This window comes from Aquarana catesbeiana, linkage group LG06 (genome assembly GCF_042186555.1).
Source record: "Aquarana catesbeiana isolate 2022-GZ linkage group LG06, ASM4218655v1, whole genome shotgun sequence".
In the NCBI taxonomy this organism is placed as follows: Eukaryota; Metazoa; Chordata; class Amphibia; order Anura; family Ranidae; genus Aquarana; species Aquarana catesbeiana.
In genome coordinates this window covers 321758744-321781641 of record NC_133329.1, presented here as the reverse complement: position 1 = coordinate 321781641, position 22898 = coordinate 321758744, and the positions used below count along the sequence as shown (strand labels likewise).

General features: G+C 42.6%; 1 protein-coding gene across 1 annotated transcript in view; it reads left to right on the top strand.

Annotated features, from left to right (window-relative positions):
- Positions 1-22898, top strand: part of ITGA4 (integrin subunit alpha 4) — a 247713-nt gene that overhangs the window by 143170 nt on the left and 81645 nt on the right. The window contains exons 11-15 of the mRNA XM_073633746.1: positions 5984-6078; positions 13565-13655; positions 15172-15217; positions 20245-20399; positions 22062-22216. Coding sequence (XP_073489847.1) covers positions 5984-6078; positions 13565-13655; positions 15172-15217; positions 20245-20399; positions 22062-22216 — 542 coding nt within the window. The remainder of the gene's footprint in view (positions 1-5983; positions 6079-13564; positions 13656-15171; positions 15218-20244; positions 20400-22061; positions 22217-22898) is intronic.

Here is a 22898-nt window from a genome sequence, read left to right as displayed (position 1 = left end):
TGGACCCTGGCTTTCCCACCTCCTGGTGGGGCGATCCTGAGGATTGCGACCTGGTACTTACATGCAGCTAAACCCATCTCCGCCATCAGGAGCTCTGCTGAACACCGGTTAGTACTTAGACTCTGCACCTTAGGTGAGCCTGGGTGACCTGCTTGAATACCAATTCTGTTGGTCGATGGGAGTCCCTCTACTGCTATAGCTACTGGTCTCCAAGCCTGACCCCAGACCATGACACACACCAGTACTTTTGACTAATGTTGCAAATGTCAGTATTGTCAGATTGCCAAGCATGTTCTTGGTGAAAGTACTTATCTTTATAATGGAGTGAGCAGTCCTCAGGAGTTAAGTAATGTCCTTACTGTCAGCTCACTTATACAGCCACTCTTAAGCTGGCCATACACATTAAGATTTTTTCCGTTCAGCCTCAGGAGCTGAACAAGAGTAATCGCTTGATTTCCACATCCACAGTGAGCAGCATGGTTGGACCATGGATGGACTAATCTGCAGTGCCAGGTATTGTATTCTGGCAGCTCGAATTGCAGCTGCCAGAATATCTAAACAATGCTTAATGAACGGTGGCACTGTTTGGCTGAAAATTTTCCACCTGTTTCCCTCATCAAATTTGAATTGAAAAATTAACTTTTGTTGAGCCAAGTGGTGCTGAAAGTCCAAACCAGAGAACAAATTTAAAGCCGAAATTCGATCTGAGTATGGCCAGCATTAGTGTGTAAGTGATCCACGCACCAGAAACGTTTGTACCATAAGATCTTTACCAAGTGATATGGTACATTTGAAGAAGTCTTTTCGACGAAACATGTCTGGGGCGTGGTTACACGGCATTCCATCGCACTGACATTAGACGCTGCTGTCTGAGAAGGACTACACCGATCGCACTGCTGGGCCTTAGAAGTTTGGGTGAGAGATACACGAGGATACACTTCAGGTCCGCTGAGACCGCGATGCACCGTTGGATCAATGATCCTGTTGTTTGCTGTGGATTTGTTCAAAGGCTTATTTGTTTCAGTTTAAAAGTGAGTGCAACCATTGAAGTGTGTTTGGAGTGATTTTAATAAATCTGTCAAAACGGTATCACGCTATGTGGAGCACTTTATTCATTTGTTTTTCACATATGGAGCTGGCTTGATTGGAGTCACGGTTCATCACATGCAACCCAGGTGTGGTTCAATTGCGTTTTTGCCGAACACGAGAGTGGGAGGCTATATAATCTGGTGAGTGCGCTCTTCAGAGGGAGTGGAGTCACTATCACGATGGTGTGGTGGAAGAGTAGAAGATTTTTCACACAAGAAGATTGAAAAACAACTGTTGTGCTTGATCAGTTTTCACAATTTATGATTTTTATATTTTTCATATGTATATTGACACTTTTCACTGGGTGTTGTATTTATAATATTGTTTTCTATGTAGAATTAGAGGATCATAGGCATTCCATTGCTTTGACTCTTAATTTTACACAATATGCATTAGCGCCACTATCTCTATCTGTACACATGTGAGAGGTATAGTTTTGGGATTCTGAACATAAAACAGTCTTACAAATCTTCCTTTAAATCTATCTTTAAATATCCTTATACTTATAGGATAACCAAACATTTGGAGTGATTAATAGGCGTACAAATATATAAATGTACAAACTATGGGTTTTTTTTTTTTATACTAAATGTTTCCATGTATTTTAAAGAAAACTTGTATTACCTAACTACCACCCTACCCTGTAGGTTACTTGAGCGGACAGCCTTCTGAAAATTCTAGTTACCTGACTGTTGTGCTGACCACCTGGTTTTAATGCTTTAGGTTACCAACCTGAAACAAGGATGAAAGTCAGAAAAGTTGGAGAAAAGTCTAAAACTTCTATTGGCATAGTTGTTACTGTGCAGTACCTGGGAGTGCCAGTTTTGTGAGCCATCTAGAAAATTATATTTCACCCTAACATACTTCACAACAGTGGAATTGTGCAGTAATGTCATCTTACTCCTGCTTATCTTTAAAGCGGAGGTTTGCTGAAAAAAAAATATTAAAAGCCAGCAGCTACAAATACTGCAGCTGCTGACTTTTAAATGGACACTTACCTGTCCAGGGAGCCTGCGGTGTCGGCAGCCGTCCTTCGGCTCTCGGCTGCTGCCGCTGCCATCCTCCGTAAGGGAATAAGGAAGTGAAGCCGTGCGGCTTCACTTCCTGGTTCCCTACTGCGCATGCGCGAGCCGCGCTGCGCGTCCTCACAGGTCCCTGCTGTATTCTGTGTCTCACAGAATACAGCAGGGGAGGACGGGGTAGGCGGCGGAAGTGGCGTAGGTCACCGCAATCACTGCGGTGATCTATGCCAGGAAGTGGGAGCAAATACCTTTATTAGACAGGTATATGCTCCCTCCTCCCACCTGAAAGGTGCCAAATGTGACACCGGAGGGGGGGAGGAATCCAAAAAGTGGAAGTTCCATTTTTGGGGGGAACTCCACTTTAACTTCCTTATAATACAACTAATTTCTTGTGTTATAGTTGAGCGTTAATCTATAGAATGTGTGCTTTTTACTATTCTTACACATCTCCCATAAAATAAAATAAAAATAAATAAAATAAAATAAAATTACCATATGAGCCGAGATGACTACACACGGCACTTGACCCTAAGAGTATTTATGCAGATAAGATATTGTTCAAGACAGGTTTTTTACCAACACTGGAAAGTGTCATTGAAAAATATTCAAGTCAAGTGCCGTGTGTAGTCAACTCGGCTCATATGGCAATTTTATTTTATTTAATTTAGTTATCGGCCCATATTTTGGCCTATATGCTATTTTAATTAAGTTTGTAACCAAGTTTATGAATGCATTTTTATATGTTCGGATGTTCATCTCTTTGACACGCATGTATATTTTGTTTCTGATTATTAGCTTGTATTGCTCAATAGTGTTAAACCTATGGGCATCACGGGGGAGCCAACCTTTTCTAAAAACTGCACATGTTAATAATTCATTTCCTCCACAAGATGGCAGTATGTGCCGTTCACTTATGCCTAAGGCCTCATGCTCACGAGGCGGATCCGCTTCCACGGAGTCCGCCTCGGCCCGCCGGCTCAGCGGGAGATCTCTCCATTGATCTCCGCTGAGCCGGCGGATGACAGGTCCCTCTCTGCTCACTGAGCAGGGAGGGGCTGGTCGAGCGCCGCTGGTTTCTATGGAGAGATCGGACGAAAACAGACAGCATGTCCGTTTTCATCAGATCTCACCTGATCTGATCCGCCAGCGACGGATCTGAAAGTAGAGTCATCCGTCTGCTTTTAGCGGATCGGACGGGGTCGGATGTCAGCGGACATGTCACCGCTGACATCCGTCGCTCCATAGACTAGCATGGAGCACCCGTTCAGGTCCGCCGTCAAAACTGACAGGCAGACCTGAACGGTCCGACCGTGTGAAAGGGGCCTTAGTAATGGGGTTAAGCTCATAATGCAGGGCCAATGGACATCCCAACCACTGGAGGTGCTTCTTATCTGAGATTGTTTTACCTCATCCAATGAGCTGGTCTGTATCATTTTGTGTGACCTATGGCAGCGCTTCCTCGTTTTGTTCACCTTCCAGAAGGACAATGAACCTAAACATACAGCCAGAGCTAAAATGGAATGGTTTAGATCAAAGCATATTCATGTGTTAGAATTGCCCAGTCAAAGTCCACACATAAATCCGATATAGAATCTGTGGCAAAACTTGAATTGCTGTTCACAGAATCTCTCCATCCAATCTGGCAAAGCTTGAGCTATTTTGTAAAGAAGAATGGGCAAAAATTTTACTCTGGGGGGAGTGGCATCAGAGGAGGAGGTTGGGCTGAGGGAGTGGCAGCAGAAGAGGAGGTTGGGCTAGGGGAGTGGTGGCAGAGGACGAGGTTGGGCTGAGGGAGTGGCAACAGAGGACAAGGTTGGGCTGGGGGAGTGGCGGCAGAGGACGAGGTTGGGCTGGGGGAGTGGCGGAAGAGGACAAGGTTGGGCTGGGGGAGTGGCGGCAAAGGACAAGGTTGGGCTTGGGGAGTGGCGGGAGAGGACGAGGTTGGGCTGGGGGAGTGTCCGGCAGAGGACGAGGTTGGGCTGGGGGAGTGGCGGCAGAGGACAAGGTTGGGCTAGGGGGAGTGGAGGCAGAGGGCGAGGTTGGGCTGGGGGAGTGTCCGGCAGAGGATGAGGTTGGGCTGGGGGAGTGGCTGCAGAGGACGAGGTTGGGCTAGGGGGAGTGGCGGCAGAGGACGAGGTTGGGCTGGGGGGGTGGCGGCAGAGGACAAGGTTGGAATGGAGGAGGCTCCCGTTCTGTGCAGCTGCCACCGCCAGATTTGTATGGAGGTATTGTGCCTGCTCCAGTGACAGCTAACCCACTCTGGTGTGCTGCAGATTCCTCCACTGACATCATCTGGAGGAGGAGACGCAGGACTAGGAGTAACTGTCTGCAGGACTGCAAAACCCAAAGGTGTGTGATGGTGGAGGGGTGTGTTAGGGGAGAGGTATGAGGAGGGGGGTGTGATCAGACTGGGGGTATCTGGGGTGGTGGTGATCAGGCTGGGGGGGTATCTGGGAGGGTGGTGGTGATCAGGCTGGGGGGGTATCTGGGGGGTGTTGGTGTTATCAGATTGGGGGGGTATCTGGGGGTGTAATCAGGGTGGGGGACACAGAAGTGCGGAAATGCTCTGGTGGGGATACAGAAGTGCGGAAAGGCTCTGACGGGGACACACACGTGTGGAAAGGCTCTGACGGGGACACACAAGTACGGAAAGGCTCTGACGGGGACACACAAGTGCGGAAAGGCTCTGACGGGGACACACAAGTACGGAAAGGCTCTGACGGGGACACACAAGTGCGGAAAGGCTCTGACGGGGACACACAAGTACGGAAAGGCTCTGACAGGGACACAGAAGTACGGAAAGGCTCTGACAGGGACACAGAAGTGCGGAAAGGCTCTGACGGGGACACAGACGTGCGGAAAGGCTCTGACAAGATTATTTACATTCTTATTAATTTATTTATAAATACATTTTTTTCGGCCCGTGAATATTTATAAAATCTACAATGTGGCCCTCGGGCTAAAAAGTTTGGAGACCCCTGGTCTATCACATAAAATCCCAATAAAATACATTTATGATTTTGGTTGTAAAGTGACAAAGTGTGGAAAATTTCAAGGGGTATGAATACTTTTTCAAGGCACTGTACATTGTAGCAAAGTGTCATTTCTTTAGTGTTGTCACATGATAAGATATAAAAAAATATTTACAAAATGTGAGGTCTGTACTCACTTTTGTGAGATACTGTATATATAATGCATACATAGGATACATCTATAGAATTGCAGCCACGTGTTAAAAGTTATTAAAACTTTTTTTTTTTCATTATAATAGCAGCATAAATAAGTATTCATGTGTAATACATTATTGTAAAGTGACAGCAATGTATTTACAATAGTACGTGGTTAAGTTGAAAAAATTGTTGTGTTTAATAAGATGGGTGATGGGCTCCACTGCCACCTTGTGTTTACTCTTAGTATAACATGTTTAAATTGCTTTTCCTTCCTATTCAGCTTTTATTTTTTATTTTATTTTTTATAACATTTAATTGTAAGCAGTTAAAACCCAATAGCTGCTATAGTACACCATTAACAGGTTGCGGCCAGAATTCACACCAACATGATAAAACTGAAGGGAAAAATGGTTCAAGCAGTTTTTCTCTGATATCCTTTAACATAATGTTATCAGGGATACACAAATTAATTTGTACTACAGATATCAGTAAACCCAATGTGGGATCCAATAGACAATGTATAAAGATCTGTGGACTCATGTGTTTCTGGAATTTAAGTGTCATAAGCTTTTAGACTGTCATTTACATTTTAGAATCATTGGCTACTAGGCTTTAAGCATTTGTTCTGTCCTACATTTTTTGATAATATGTTCGTGATTAACGTCTCTATTTACAGTACCACAATATGCTTTTATTTAATAGATGTGGCTATTGGAGCTCCCCAAGAGGAAAATTTGCTAGGAGCAATATATATTTACAATGGAAGAGAGAACGGAATCACACATTCATTCACACAGGTATCTTTTTTAAGATATACATTTTATGTTGATTTCATAGAAGATGCATGCCTATCATGAAAAGGGAACCTCATGTATCTAAAAAGTAGCAGCCTGAATTTGCCTTGGCAATTGAAGATTTAAATGTCACACCTCTGCAGGCTTTAAGTACCAAGAAGACTTCAATCTGAGCTTGCTTATGGCCCATACATTGCAGGATTATATTAATCTACTATGCCTGATCATTTTCCTTAAAACTGAACTCCAAGCAGATATAAAAGATACAAATTAATGCAGATTTGTAATAAATAATACATAGTTTTTTTTTTTTAATCGGATAGTTTCCATTGTATGCTTTTTAACACATTTTAAAACAATACATTTTTAATACAAGCTTGTACAAAAACACAAAATAAAGATGCACATATTAGTAGAGGAGACTGAATAATACACCATTGAATGTATTTTTTTTTTAAAGCAAGTAGTATAGGTGTATATCATTGGGTCTGGCATCAGCTTTTTGTAATCCCTGTACAGCAGAGCTCAGAGTAGAAGTAGAAGAAACAGCACAATGCACCAACCAATTTTTGTGCTGACAAAAAGCATGTTGATAGATAGAAAAAGCAGAGCAACAGAGAGATAAGCTCATCATTGTGCTGCTTCTCTATCACTGTCCATGGACATCCCGGGGGTGGACACATGACAACCTGGGTATAGAGGAAGAGGGTTGAATGATGCTGACTGTCATTAAGCCTGGAAAGTGAGACTATCTAGTGGCTGAAAAGTACTGCAGGGACAGCTGTGATTTAAAGATGAGTATTGCAGAAAAAGTACCATTTTTAAAAATTTTATCTTTTAACAAGCCATTCATTTTTTTCTAGTGGGAATTCTGCTTTAAAGAAATGTAAAATATCCTCGTACAAATGTTTAGTTTATGGTGCAAACAATCAGCAACCATATTTTATTGTTTTTTTTTCTCCATTAACAGATGAAAGGTGATGCAGTATGTATTTAAAATTGGTTATATAATTCTGCACATCATCAGCGAGAAATAGGGGGTGCTATTACTGACCAATGGTATCGCTATTTCCCTGGCTGGTATGTTGACCCTCTGGCTTTAGTACTTTTTGAGGCACTGGCCCAGAACAAATATGCAGATCAGGAAAATCCAGGAACAACTCCTAATATGTATTCTTGTTCTGGATCAGTGACTTAACCACTTGCCTACTGGGCACATTTACCCCCTTTCTGCCCAGGCCAATTTTCAGCTTTCAGCACTGTCACACTTTGAATGACAATTGCGCGGTCATGCAACACTATACCCATATGAATTATTTATCTTTTTTTCACACAAATAGAGCTTTCTTTTGGGGGTATTTAATAACCACTCTGTTTTTTATTTTTTGCTAAATAAATGAAAAAAAAAGTTTTTCATAGTTTGTTACAAAGTTTTGCAAAACATGGTCATTTTTCCACTTCACTGATGTGCGCTGATGAGGCTGCACTGATGGGCACTGATGAGGCGAGACTGGTAGGCACTGATAGGCGGCACTAATGAAAACTAATGGGTGGTACTGATGGACACTGATAGGTAGCACTGAAGGGCACTGATAGGTGGAACTTAAGGGCACTGATAGGCAACACTGATGGGCACTGATAGGCAGCACTGATAGGTGACACTGATGTGGAGGCAATGATGGGCACTGATTGACAGCACCGATGTGCACTGATTGGCAGCACTGGTGGGCCCTGATAGGCAGCACTGGTGGCCACTGTTGGGACTGCACCAATAATCAGAACACTGATAATCAGTGTCCTAATTGCCAGTGTAGATGTCCCTTTCACACAAGCTAGTTATCGGCTCTCCTCGCCTCACACTGTCAACGTGAGTAAAGGAATGCCGATAACTGGCTTGTGTTTACCGTATATACTCGAGTATAAGTCGATCCGAGTATAAGTTGAGGCCCTAATTTACCACAAAAAAATATGGAAAAAACTTATTGACTCGAGTATAAGACTAGGGTGGGAAATGCAGCAGCTAACTGTAAATTTCAAAAATAAAAATAGATACCAATAATGTTTTTGAATATTTATTTCAAAGAAAAAACAGTAAACTAGCTCTGTAAGTGGAAAAGAGGGTCAATAAAAACTATATGGTATCAACAATAACTTTAAAAGTACAAAAACCTTAGCTCAATCAGCAACAAAGCTAAAACACAAGAGTTAAAATCCTTCAAAACTGGATTCCTCCTCATCATCTGTATGTCCAAACAGAGCTTCAGCAGAAGCTGGTGTGAGGTTATCAGTATAGACATTGTCATCATCACTGAGTTCGCAGTCATCACCGTCACTGCTGTCATTCTCAAACAAAGTGCTGTCTTCACTGCCATCCATAGCATTACTAATGCCACATTTCTTGAAGGCGCGTTGCACTATGTCCTCTGGAACCTCTTCCCATGCATCACGAACCCACATTGCTATCAATTCTATGTCGGGCTTCATCAGATTTCCACCTTTTGTCAGTCGACCTTGACCAGATGACATCCATTCATGCCACATCTTTCGTACATGGTCTTTGAAAGGTTTATTTAAACACACATCTAGCAGCTGCAATACAGATGTAAGCCCACCTGGAATAATGGCCAAAGTAACTTGAGAAGATTTTGCCAATTTTTTTTTTATGTCATCAGATGTGTGGGCTCTGAACATATCCCAAACTAGCAATGACAGTTTTTTCTTTAAGGCTGCTCCTGGCCATCCGTTCCAAATTTCTTCCAGCCATTTTTTTGTTCCGTCTTCTATCCAGCCTTTAATATGTGCGCGCACTGTAATTCGTGGTGGGAATTTGACCTTTTTAGGCAAGGTGTCAGGTCTCTCACTTACCAGACCGGAGAGTCCACTTGGGCAGAGGGTAGGCTCCCTTACGTATCCGACTCGCGGCCCCTGGTAGAGCAGACAGGAGGCCCACGAGTGCCGAGTGGTATGAGAGCCTGTGCAGGAGTCCGTGTTCCGGAGGTTAGCAGTCTTCAAACAGCAGATGATAGTCAGCGGCACAGACAACAGATGCTGAGCAGGAGCTGGAGACAGGTTAGTGCACAAGCTGGGTTTGGAAACAGGCGGGCAGCAGAGGTACAGAAGGAGCAGGCAGAAGTGAAGTCAAAACAGGCCGGAGTCAAATGCAGGCGGAGGTCAGGAGAGTCCAAAAGGCAAGCCGGGTTGTCAACAGATCAGGAACACAGGAATCACAGGAACTAGGAACAGGAAACAGGAACTAGGCACGGAGCTGTTGATCAGGCAGCACTGATCAGAGGGAGAAGCAAGCCTAAATAGGCTGATTGGCGCCAAACGCCGCGTTCGTGCGCGCGCTGTTACGCACAGGCGCCCGTGCACCCGCACGCGCCTGAGCGCGCCCCCGGACAGCGGCATGCACACCAGCGTCACCAGGCGAACGCATAGCAGCGCCCATAGGCATACACGCCCGTGCACCACCGCGTCCGCCACGGCCAGCCGGCATGCCAACACCAGTGCCCGTAGAAGCAGGCGCCCGAGCACCCGCAGGAAAGCATGCACCAGCGCGCCCCGGCGCGCGACGACGCCCAATCAGATAAGCTCTCTGACACAAGGTCTTTCTTTTAAAAATATGACAGGCCGCAGCTTGGTTCCATTAGCCAAACATGACAGAACGACTGTGAAATGTTTTTTTTCATTTCCTGTGGTTCTGAGAAAAATAGTTTTGGCTCGCAAACTTGCCACAGTTCTTTTGCTTGGAAGATCAAAGGTCATAGGTGTTTCATCCATATTTCCAATATCTCCCAGGTCATAGTTATGGATCTTTCTTTGTTTTATGATGAATGAATGGAATGACATCACTTTTTCATCAAGGTCTTTTGGCAACTTCTGTGAAATCTTTGTTCTTTGCCGCAAACATAGGCCAAACCTATTCATGAAGCGGGTACACCATCCTGCTGACGCAACAAAATTTTCAATGCCTGGTGCTTTTAATTTGTCATCTTTAGCCATTTGAAGGGCACGTAAGCGAATTCCCATGCGTGTTACGCAGTAACCATTTTGACGGCACTCCATAACCCATTTATGCAATTCAGTCTCTAGAGCCCCATATGAAGTTATTAAACCACGTCGAGCTTTTTTATCCTTTGGAATCTTTTCCAAGTCAGCTTTCATTTTCCGCCAGTCCCGCACTAGTTTTTCACTAACACAAAATTCCCTACTTGCAATACAGTTATTGCTTTCTTCTGCTCTTGACACAACCTTAAGTTTGAAACCAGCTTCGTATCAACTGCGTTTTTGTTTTGGTCCAGGATTACCAGTAGAAGTATTGGGATCCATTTCTAACAGGATAAAAAAAAAGACTTGTATAGTTTGAGGCCTAATGCGGGCTGATGATATTGCAGAATGTGATGACATGACTGTTTGCATAGAGCAGCCTGTGTTAGGGCTCATAATATACATTCTACCAGTGCCCATGAAATGCAGCCTGCCAGTGCCCATTATATACAGCCTGCCAGTTCCCATTATATATCAGTGTCCATTATATACAGCCTGCCAGTGCCCATTATATACCAGTGTCCATTATATACAGCCTGCCAGTGTCCATTATATACCAGTGTCCATTATATACAGCCTGCCAGTTCCCATTATATACCAGTGTCCATTATATTCAGCCTGCCAGTGCCCATTATATACCAGTGTCCATTATATACAGCCTGCCAGTGTCCATTATATACCAGTGTCCATTATATACAGCCTGCCAGTGCCCATTATATACCAGTGTCCATTATATACAGCCTGCCAGTGTCCATTATATACAGCCTGCCAGTGTCCATTATATACAGCCTGCCAGTGTCCATTATATACAGCCTGCCAGTGTCCATTATATACGGCCTGCCAGTGTCCATTATATAGGGCCTGCCAGTGTCCATTATTTACAGCCTGCCAGTGTCCATTATATACAGCCTGCCAGTGTCCATTATTTACAGCCTGCCAGTGTCCATTATATACAGCCTGCCAGCGTCCATTATATACAGCCTGCCAGTGTCCATTATATATAGACTGCCAGCGGCCATAAAATTTGCCCATCAGAGTGCCCCTTAACAGAAAATTTGCCCATCAGAGTGCCCCTTAACATAAAATTTGTCCATCGGAGTGCCCCTTAACAGAAAATTTGTCCACCAGAGTGCCCCTTAACAGAAAATTTGCCCATCAGAGTGCCCCTTAACAGAAAATATGTCCAACAGCGTGTCCCTTAACATAAAATTTGCCCATGGACACATTTTATATTAAGGGACACTCTGATGGGCAAATTGTATGTTAAGGGGCACCCTGATAGGCACATTTTATATTAGGGGCACTCTGATGGGGACAACAAAACGTGCCCCCTAAGGTAAAAACTGCCCATCAAAGTGCCCCTTAATACAAAATGTGCCCATCAGTGTTGCTCTTAAAATAAAATATGCCCATCACAGTGCCCCTTAACATAAAATGTGCCCATCAGCGTGCCCCTTAACATAAAATAAGGGTCACGCTGATGGGCACCTTTTATGTTAAGGGGCACTCTGATGGGCACATTTTATTTTAAGGGGCACGCTGATGGGTATATTTTTAATGTGCATGCTGATGGGCACATTTTATGTTAAAGAGCACTCTGATGGGCACAACAAAAAGTGTCCATCAGTGTGCCCCTTAAGAAAATATGCCCATCAGTGTGCACATTACAAATATACCCATCAGCGTTCCCCTTAAAATAAAATTTGTCCATCAGAGTGAACCTTAACATAAAAAAGGTGCCCATTAGCGTGACCTTTAACAAAATATGTCCAGCAGGGTGCACAATAAAAATATTCCCAGCCATTAGTTATTACCACATTACACTACCTTGAATGCAGGAGGGGCGGATTGCGGAAGCTGCAAGATGTGAAAAGACTAAGCCAGGACCCGGGAACCGCGAGTAGCAGGGGGGCGGGGCGCACACGTGACGTCATGCCCCTACTCGCGGCCCGTGAGTGCGAGCTCGTCTTCGTCTCCGAGACCTGCGGTGAGGAGCAGGGGGTGGGCGCACGCACGCAGTGTCACTGGTTGCTGGGAAAACCCGCGGTCCCAGCAAACTAGTGACGGTGTCGGCGAACCCAGCGGCACGACCCCGCCCCCTTTTCTCCTCCATTACTTGCATTTTAAGTTCAATGACTCGAGTATAAGTCGAGGTGGCTTTTTTCAGCCCAAAAAATGGGCTGAAAAATTCGACTTGTACTTGAGCATATATGGTACATTGTGATCAGCTGTGATTGGACACTAACCGAACACATGGTAAAGAGCCACTAATTGGCTCTTTACCCCGATCTGTGAATAGCTGTGTCCAGAGGACACAGCTGATCACAGAGCGCATTGTCTGATTGCAGGCATGATCACGGTTGGACGTCATATGACACACATGCTGTAGCCATCATTCGGCTATATCATGGTCGGCAAGTGGTTATACTAGAAGTTCAGCCTAAAACTAACTAACTCTAAATCTATTGGCAGCCACATTCTAAGATTAATCTATCTAACCCTGTAAAGCAAAAAAGCAAAAATCGTTGTACATACCTTTTCTGTAGCCAATCCCGTCCAGTCTCCAGCGGCAGATGCTGTGTGGAAGAGACAGCCAAAAATGGCTGGGAAGTGACATCACCCATAGACTTACTATGGGGCCTACGTTGTTGGCTGCCTCTTCTGCACATGCCTATACAGAGAAGCCGCCGCTGTCAACTCAGCTTGGGATCGGACCAGGTCAACTGCAGAAAAGGTATGTATAGCGGTTCTTGCTTTACAGGGTTAGATAGATTTGTTTTAGAATGTGGCAGCCAGTAGATTTAGAGTTAGTTATTTTTAGGCTGAACTTTTATGCATTGAAATAAAAGGTTCAGCGTAAAAGCCAGGCATCTAGTTTTTTTTTTTGTTGGAACTTAGCAGCAACAGCCCATGTTTTTTCATGAAAGGTTTGCGTTAAATAGGCTAAATAATCTGTAGTAGTGTTTACAGCAGTAGCTTTCCACCCTCAGCATAAGCTAACAAAGTAACAGTTAAATTATTCTGTTGTATAATTTGATGCATTATTCACTATTATTATAATAATAATCTGCAAACACAAAAAAGACAGCTTAATGACCACTTCTGCAGTGACAATGTAAGCTGAGCTAGCTGTGTGCTATTCGCGACAGTCATTACATGTTCATATTACACCTCCTACATATCAACATTTTATATAACATGTAGATATAAATGCCTTGTTATGTCTTTTGTGTTATGTCAAGATTTTGCCGATAATTGGTAATATGAATGGCTTGATGTGATCTTCCCAAGCTTTCTTTCCTGTAAGATTCCCTGAAGGAACTAACCTTTGACTATGTCTTCCTTCATACTTACTGTACATCTACAGCAAAGCTAAGAATCACATTTATCAGTCTGTGTGTTTATTGATATGCCTGACCAATGTCATTATTTCCTTTTATAGAGAATACAAGGAAAGACACTTGGCTATTCCTTGAACATGTTTGGCCAATCAATATCTCAAGGACTGGATGCTGATGGAAATGGTTATCAAGGTAAGTTATTAAAAACATCTAATATATTCTTAGAGAACAGAAATGCATTTTTAATCCCGAATGACATAAGATGGTATTTCCAGTAAATTATGTTTCATGAAGGGCCTTGCCTGCTTTCTTCCAGTGTACCCGGTCAGCATCTGAGGCTTGGCATTTCCATTTGTCATAGGCTTCCTCTATGAACCAAGGAGCATATTTCTTTTAAAAATGCAAAGCATCGTCCTGACTATTGCAAAGGTCAAACAAAAGATGTAGTGGTATCTAGTCAACAACAAATTGGCCGCTATTTTACATAATAAAATAAGGATTCCTTGGATTTCCAACAACCTATAGGGAAATCACAATGACCCATTGTGGTCACTTTAAACTGCTTTAAGTTACCATCTGGGGGTTCATCTCGTGGGCGGGGATTGGTCCTGGCTCTGCTCCAACCCATTACTTCACCCCCTCCTCTCTAGTCCCTATTTTCTTGCTTCTAATTTTTTGTACCAATTCTACATTAATGCTATGATGTCACAGTTGCTATTTAAATAGTAAGGGGTTCTTCTGACCTTTTCACATAGGGAGATGCCTCCCCTGAAGCCATATGCAACCTACCCATATTACTTATGCTTTCTAATGGGTCCTGTCCATTTACTTATAATAATCTTCGTGTGTGGCCCACACTTCTACTACTCATCTTAGTGATGGTTGCCTTTCTATGTTTTTGTGTGGGTCCGCAAATAGTTGTAGGGCTATGTCAGTCTACTGTTCACCATTAGTAAACTGTTGCATACTTATTGTGAATTAAACTATGTACTGCTGTAAAACAAAATGCCTGTTTATTCCTTGCTTAGGGTAATACTTAATATGCTCAATAAAAATGTATTAAAACAGAAAAAATGCAAGCCATCACCATTATCATGTCAGCAATAGATTACTGCTGGTGTTTTGGCACAAGACAAGTTTTTCTGCAGTAGGAAAATCTTCTAGAATTTGAGGAAAAAATATTTTGTCCACACTTAGCATATACCCCTGCTCATGCTTGGAGTATTCCCTAAGTTACTTTATAAATGCAATGTTTACAAACTTAGACAAGTTAATCCTTGATAAGTCTGAACCCATCAAAATAAGTGGAGGAAACTAAAGCAAAGGTAGAGCGTCAGGTAGATGGAGTCGGAATAGTCATGGTTCAGAACTAGGATATACACTCTTCTGATTCCCACTTATTGGTTTTGTGTACATCTCTTAATTTTCTGTCGGCAGGAAGAGAGCAGAATAGTCAATGATGGGAACATTAACATCTGGCATTGGTACTATGGAGTAGAATAAGGAGCATCTCCAATAGAATACATAACACTGATATAGTGTTGCATTGTTTGGATTTATAATTAGGTTTTTACTATTACATGGGCAGATATGTCAGTGCTGGCTTGTAATTGTGTTAGTCGGTACTATTAATTCTTAACAATTAAGGACAAGGTCAGCTAATGAATGGTACCTGAAAATCTTTCATATTTGTTTCATGTCCCCATAGATGTTGCAGTTGGGGCATTTCTTTCCGACTCTGCGGTGTTGCTAAGGTAAGACTACTTTGCTTTATTCTAAGGCAGTGTCCACCTCTGTCCTTGAGTATGCCTCGCAGGTCATATTTTTAGGGTTTTATTAATAATGCACAGGTTGACTAGATTTGAAAACACTGCTTTAGGGAAGGTGCAATAGCTTTCTTACCTTTTTTCATTACCCATGCCATATTGAGCATAGCTTTAGGCTATCAGAACACAGCTCTTACTGCATACTGTTTAAAGTAGACAGAAACACACAGGTTTTCTTTTTTTTTTACAAACTATGGGATGAATACATAATGAATACATAAGCAACGTAACTAAAAAATACTACCTTTTTATGAAGAAAATGCTACTGTAGGCATCCTTCCATGTGACCAAATACCTAGTTATTTGGTCACATGATCTTTAATGAGATGGCCAAGCAATACGGACTCTGAACCTCCCCATCAGAAAAGATCACATGCCCAAATACCTAAGCTTTTGCTCATATAACCAGCACAGGATGAGCCTTTTGCCTCCCATCTTTAAATAACTATGTATTTGTTTGCCTAAAAAAGACCCATGGTTGCATTGCAGTCCTTGAAGGCAGATGAGTGATATGAGCTATAATTTGGTAAGAAGGTAATTCCATTATTCAGGAATCCAATATTACATTTTATTCGTTTCCCCGGAGAAAGGTTTTAGAAAGAGTTGCGTGCCACTAAAGTAAATTTACACAGCAGTCCGTAGAATAATAAAATTTAACCATATATTATTTTAAAAAGTTATAGAATACAACACCTGACCACATACATTGTTGGTAAAAAAAAAAAAAAAAAGTTAAAGGAATTGTCCAGGATTTACGTTAAAATTGGTCCATTCTTCCTGTTACCTAACAGGTTATTCTATTTGATGGATTTTCTGTTTCAGCTCATGAGCCCCCAGGATCATGAGTCAGCTTTAAAATACAGTAGTGAGCCACAATAATTACACATTTTTTTCCCCAAAAGCTGTATCTTAAATTTTACACAGTTTATGATAATGAAATGGCAGAAAAGAAATAGCCTATGGTTGGCATGATGCTTATTAAAGTATATAACACATCAGGAGTTGGGTAAGCCAGGCATTTTAAAATTTCAGGAGCGAGACCGCCATAAATTATCAGAACAAAAAGAAGCTTGTCGTTTAGTCTGTATTTTTTTTGTAATTATGATCAGGGCTATAAAATAAAAATACTATGTATCTAAACTGCTGGTAACAAAAGTGAGTACAGTGAGTACACCCCTAAGTGAAAATGTCCGAATTGGGCCCAATTAGCCATTTTCCCTCCCCGGTGTCATGTGACTCGTTAGTGTTACAAGGTCTCAGGTGTGAATGGGGAGCAGTGTGTTAAATAAAATTTAATGTCTACACAGCTGGCAACAAAAGTGAGTACACCCCTAAGTGAATATGTCCAAATTGCGCCCAAAGTGTTAATATTTTTTGTGGTCACCATTATTTTCCAGCACTTCCTTAACCCTCTCGGGTATGGAGTTCACCAGAGCTTTACAGGTTGCCAATGGAGTCCTCTTCCACTCCTCCATGACGACATCACGGAGCTTGTGGATGTTAGAGACCTTGCGCTCCTCCACCTTCCATTTAGTCTGGAGACATGCTTGGCCAGTCCATCACCTTTACCCTCAGCTTCTTTAGCAAGGCAGTGGTCATCTTGGAGGTGTGTTTGAGGTCATTATCATGTTGTATTACTGCCCTGCGGCAGTATGTCGCAGTACATGTTGGCATTCATGGTTTCCTCAGTGAACTGTAGCTCCCCAGTGCCGGCAGCACTCATGCAGCCCCAGACCATGACACTCCCATCACCATGCTTGACTGTAGGAAAGACACACTTGTCTTTGTACTCCTCACATGGTTGCCGCCCCAGACACTTGACACCATCTGAACCAAATAAGTTCATCTTGGTCTCATCAGACCACAGGACATGGTTCCAGTAATCCATGTTTTTAGTCTGCTTGTCCTTAGCAAACTGTTTGCAGGCTTTCTTGTGCATCATCTTTAAAAGATGCTTCCTTCTGGGAGAACAGCCATGCAGACCAATTTGATGCAATGTGGAGCGTATGGTCTGAGCACTGACAGGCTGACCCCCCAGTGTTGCCAACCGCCCGTGTTTTTACGGGCAGCCCGTAAAAACGGGGCTATTTTTTCATGTCAGTGAAAACCCGTAAAGAAAATTTAATGCCCGTAAAAATGACGGTCCCGGCTCGGAACTGCGCATGTGCAGTCCCGAAGCATCCCGAAGCATTGCCGAGAGTCTCCGATCATCCCTGTGACTGCTGCTACTTGTCTTGTACCCTCCCCCTTCCTCCGACAGCGCGCCTTATTTGATTCTGGGAGATGCTGGGAGGTGGGGGAGGAGAGGAGTGGAGTGAGCGAGCCTGCAGTGAAGCGCCCGCCCGGATGGATTTCAGCCTAGCAGGGGGTAAGCTTATCTAGCCTAGCAATTAGCTAATTGCAGTTGTGTCTTTACTTGTGTTAATGGGCAGGAGGAGGGGGGCAGAGGATGGGCTGTGTTGCAGGCTTCTGTAGCAGGCTTGTGTGCACTGTGCAGATGTTTTTTTTGTGTGTCAGATCTGCTTTTCTTCTAAAGGGAGGACGTTTTCTCCCCAATCTCCTATTACCTGCAGTGCTCACCACCAGTACAGGCACAGCCACCTCAGTCCTCCCCAGAGTTAGCAACTCATGTGTCTGTGGCACAGTGGCACTACAAATCCAAGCATGCCAGGAGAGGGAAGGCAGCAGCAGCAGCAGCAGCAATATGATTTGGCTGGTATTTTCTGATGAAAAAGTGCTGCTGTATATTGTGTTTGTACTGTATGGTGATAATATAATTATGTAATCTGCTTGATGGTCTTGAGGTGTTTATTTATATTTTTTTTTTTTATCTGAGTAAGTAGTGAGCACATTTGGTCTCCTGTAGCATGTCCGCAGCCTATGACCGTCTCCTGTACCATGTCCGCAGCCTATGACCGTCTCCTGTACCATGTCCGCAGCCTATGACCGTCTTCTGTACCATGTCCGCAGCCTATGACCGTCTTCTGTACCATGTCCGCAGCCTATGACCGTCTCCTGTAGCATATCCGCAGCCTATGACCGTCTCCTGTAGCATGTCCGCAGCCTATGACCGTCTCCTGTACCATGTCCGCAGCCTATGACCGTCTTCTGTACCATGTCCGCAGCCTATGACCGTCTTCTGTACCATGTCCGCAGCCTATGACCGTCTCCTGTAGCATGTCCGCAGCCTATGACCGTCTCCTGTACCATGTCCGCAGCCTATGACCGTCTTCTGTACCATGTCCGCAGCCTATGACCGTCTTCTGTACCATGTCCGCAGCCTATGACCGTCTTCTGTACCATGTCCGCAGCCTATGACCGTCTCCTGTAGCATGTCCGCAGCCTATGAACTAGGAACTCAATCTGAGGATCCTGATGTAATTGGGAACTCTGATGTAAAGAGAACAAAGTGGACTCTGATATAAGGTGGTCTCTGGTCACCAGAGCCCCCCTCTACATCAGAGTTCCACCTTAGATCATGATTTGCAGCATTTCCCTTTACATAAGAGTTTCATTTCACTGCAAGAGGGAATCCTGCAGACTCTGATGTAAGGGGGAACTCTGTGCTGGCCGGGTTATAGTAACCTGACCTTCGTGTCAATGCAGAAATATGTTTTTTACTTTTGTTAAACTTAAACACATTGCTAATAGCACTAGATATATGTTTATAGTTTAAATATTCATATTTGCACTGTTTAGCACTGAAAACTGTAATTATAGGTACTTTTTTGCAGTGCCAGTAAAAAATTGGTGCCGTTTGTAAATTTTTGGTATCCTGCCAGTAAATTTTGCCTCGGAAGGTTGGTAACACTGTGACCCCCCACCCCTTCAACCTCTGCAGCAATGCTAGCAGCACTCATACGTCTATTTCCCAAAGACAACCTCTGGATATGACGCTGAGCATGTGCACTCATCTTCTTTGGTTGACCATGGTGAGGCCTGTTCTGAGTGGAACCTGTCCTGTTAAACCGCTGTATGGTCTTGGCCACTGTACTGCATCTCAATTTCAGGGTCTTGGCAATCTTCTTATAGCCTAGGCCATCTTTATGTAGGCAGGGGCCTCAAACTGGCGGCCCTCCAGCTGTTGCGAAACTACAAGTCCCATCATCCCTCTGCCTGTGGGAGTTATGCTTGTAACTGTCAGCCTTGCAGTGCCTCATGGGACTTGTAGTTTCGCAACATCTGGAGGGCCACCAGTTTGAGACCCCTGATGTAGAGCAACAATTCTTTTTTTCAGATCCTCAGAGAGTTCTTTGCCATGAGGTGCTATGTTGAACTTGCAGTGACCAGTATGAGAGAGTGAGAGCAATAACACCAAATTTAACACACCTGAGCCCAATTTGGACATTTTCACTTAGGGTGTACTAACTTTTGTTGCCAGCAGTTTAGACATTAATGGCTGTGTGTTGAATTATTTTGAGGGGACAGCAAATGTACACTGTTATACAAGCTGTACACTCACTACTTTACATTGTAGCAAATGTCATTTCTTCAGTGTTGTCACATGAAAAGATATAAAATATTTACAAAAATGTGAGGGGTGTACTCACTTTTGTAAGATACTGTGTGTGTGTGTGTATATATATATATATATATATATATATATATATATATATATATCCCCATTTCAAGTGTCTTCTAATTTTTATAGCACCCAATAGCTCAAGGTGAAATTTGCACACACAAGCAGTGGCTTATCCCTTATTGGATGGCATCACCTGAGATCTTAGTGAACAATAGCAGTGCCATGAAGGGGAGTGCTTGTGCTGTGCTTTCTTTAGGTAACTCAAAGGACTTTGGGAATCTTTTGGCATGTATTCAATGTCAAAGCTGTAATTGTAAAATAAGATTGTATGTGTACGTATGTGCATGTGTACTGTATGTGTGTGTAGGTGACACAAATGACAATAATAACATCTAATTCTTATTTGCTTCTGCTTGTGTGCTGTCCTTAGAACAAGACCGGTTGTAACCATTGATGCATCTTTAAAACTGCCAAATTCAGTGAATCGCACAAAATTTGAATGTGTTGAGAATGGACATCCTGCAGTGTGCATGAATGTCACAATTTGCTTTAAATATCGAGGACGTAGCGTACCTGGTCACATCGGTAAGATATTCCGCTCGCATGGGTATATGATCTTATGATTGGTTTAGGTTAGTGCATGAGAGGTGGAGCTTCTGGGCCCATGGCATGACCTGTACTTATGATAGCCAGCTAAAGTTGAAGATCTCACTTTCTATTCTAATGTACATTTGCCTACATGTACTCCAACATTTTTTTTTCTACAGAAGTAAAAATGTGCAATGCACAGTCTTGGTAGGACACAATATAACACACATCACCATGTCTGACAAATGATCCAGGATCGCTAACAGACAGCTTACCTTTTCCTATGCTTTCTTATTGGAGAAAACAAATTTGGTTACTTTGTAATTATATTATTAAATTAATTTATTACAATGCCCACAGAACAAAGGTGGCCTTACCCGCAGACTAGATCATTGAGCCCCACAGTTCATCAATTACATATTTACAAGCTTATGAGGAAATGACAAAGATATGGTCATTGGTTACCAGGACTAAAGGACTAGGCATGCAGCTATGAAAAGTGTACTAGAGGGTTTAAAATTCAATTTTGCAAGCAGATTTGTCTTGAAAATGTTTGGCATTATCTGACCCTTTAATTTAATTGTTTACAGAGCTCAGTAGCTCAAGCTCCAGAACATTGAGTGACTCGTCTCTCTTCCTCTATCTTCCATCTCTGCTCACACAGGCCATAGAGAATTTTAGTGAGAGAGAGATTATGAGGGTCTGCAGCTACTGCTTTGCTTTTTTTGGATAACTCTTATGCCCCGTACACACGATCAGACTTTCTGACAACAAAATCGTGGATTTTTGTTCGAAGGATGTTGGCTCCAATTTGTCTTGCATACACACAGTCACACAAATGTTGGCCAACAATAACGAACGTGGTGATGTACAAGACGTACAAGACAACGAGCCGAGAAAAAGGAAGTTCAATAGCCAGTGCAGCTCCTTCTGCTTGATTCCAAGCATGCATGAACTTTTGTGCGTCGGACTTGTGTACACACGATCGGAAATTCCAACAACAAAATTTTCTTGGCGGAAAATTTGAGAACCTGCTATCAAACATTTGTTGGCGGAAAGTCCGACAGCAAATGTTCGATGGAGCATACACACGGTCGGACTTTCAGCCAACAAGCTCACATCCAACATCAGAAAATCTGATCGTTTGTGCGGGGCATATATATTCTATCCTTTATTAAATGTTTATTGGTGGATTAAAGATTTTTGAATACACAGGGTAACTATATATTTTTTCTATTAGTTGAACTAATACATGATTTGTCAGCAAGATTTTTCAGAATGCACTGAGGAAAAAACACAGTCACCAGGCTGTAACAAGTTGAATTGCTTGTATGGCTGAATAAAGTTTTTTTGAGCCCAGTGACTTCATCGATGTGTGCCCTTTTTTCTTTGGAAGTGCATTTTTTTGCAACATGGACAAACTCTAAGATAAGCTCCCAATGAGCTTACTGCAACAGAAGCTCGGAGCAGTGGTTCTCCTATGGTTTATTAAGATTTTTCAGAAGCTATGTTAACCACACAAAATTCTTCATTTTTGCAGCATTCTCTGCTCACTTAGACAAAATACCCAAAGATGTATTCATATGTATTATTTTAATGAAAGCAAACATCCCGAGGCAATTGAATGTTTGAATAATGATCTGTTTCCTGCCTTTCCAGTTTTGCACTATAACATCAGTTCAGATGTTAAGAGAAAGATCGGCACTCCAGCCAGATTCTACTTCTCTTCCAATGGAACCAGTGATGTTTATTCAGGGAAAATTGAATTGTACCAAAAGTTTGCAAATTGTAAAATACACCAAGCATTTATGAGGGTGAGTTAACAAATAACCCTGGTAACAACATAGTACTAGGCAGTGTGAGATAAAGAATTAGAAACAAATCCTGATATTGGCAAGGGTTATGTTGTGTAACCCTTTATGTAGTTTGGGATTGCAAAAGTTTCACATCATGTCTAGTTCTAAATTGGAAATATAACATACAGAGTTTGCACACAGAAAATCACCAATGCTTTGGGACCACTGTGAACAGGCAAAAGGTAAGTGAAATGATGGAAGCATTTTTTGTAGCTTCAGGTTGGCAAAGTCAGAAGTTTTGGCAAAAAGATGGCTAGTGTAGCAATTAAAGCTGAACTCCAGGGTAAACAAATGTATGGTTTTAACACAAGTGCAATAGAAATGTGCAGTTTGTTTCCTTCCGAATTTAAATTCAGCCAACATTTTTGTTACTTGGAAATTCAGATGTATCTGAATTTCTGAATACGACAGTAACAAGTCTCAACAAATCCAACATAAACATAAACATAATAAATGAACAATCATTTGTTTCATTTGGATATTTGAGGCATCCAAATGAAATGAATGATTCTAATTAATTAGATAATAACTAGTTAAGGAGTGGGGCGGCCTCCCGGGATTCCCTGCGCAGAATATAAACAAACCTGTGCCAGCATTCTTTTTTTTTTTTTTTTTAAACAGCGTGGGGACCCCCCCCCCC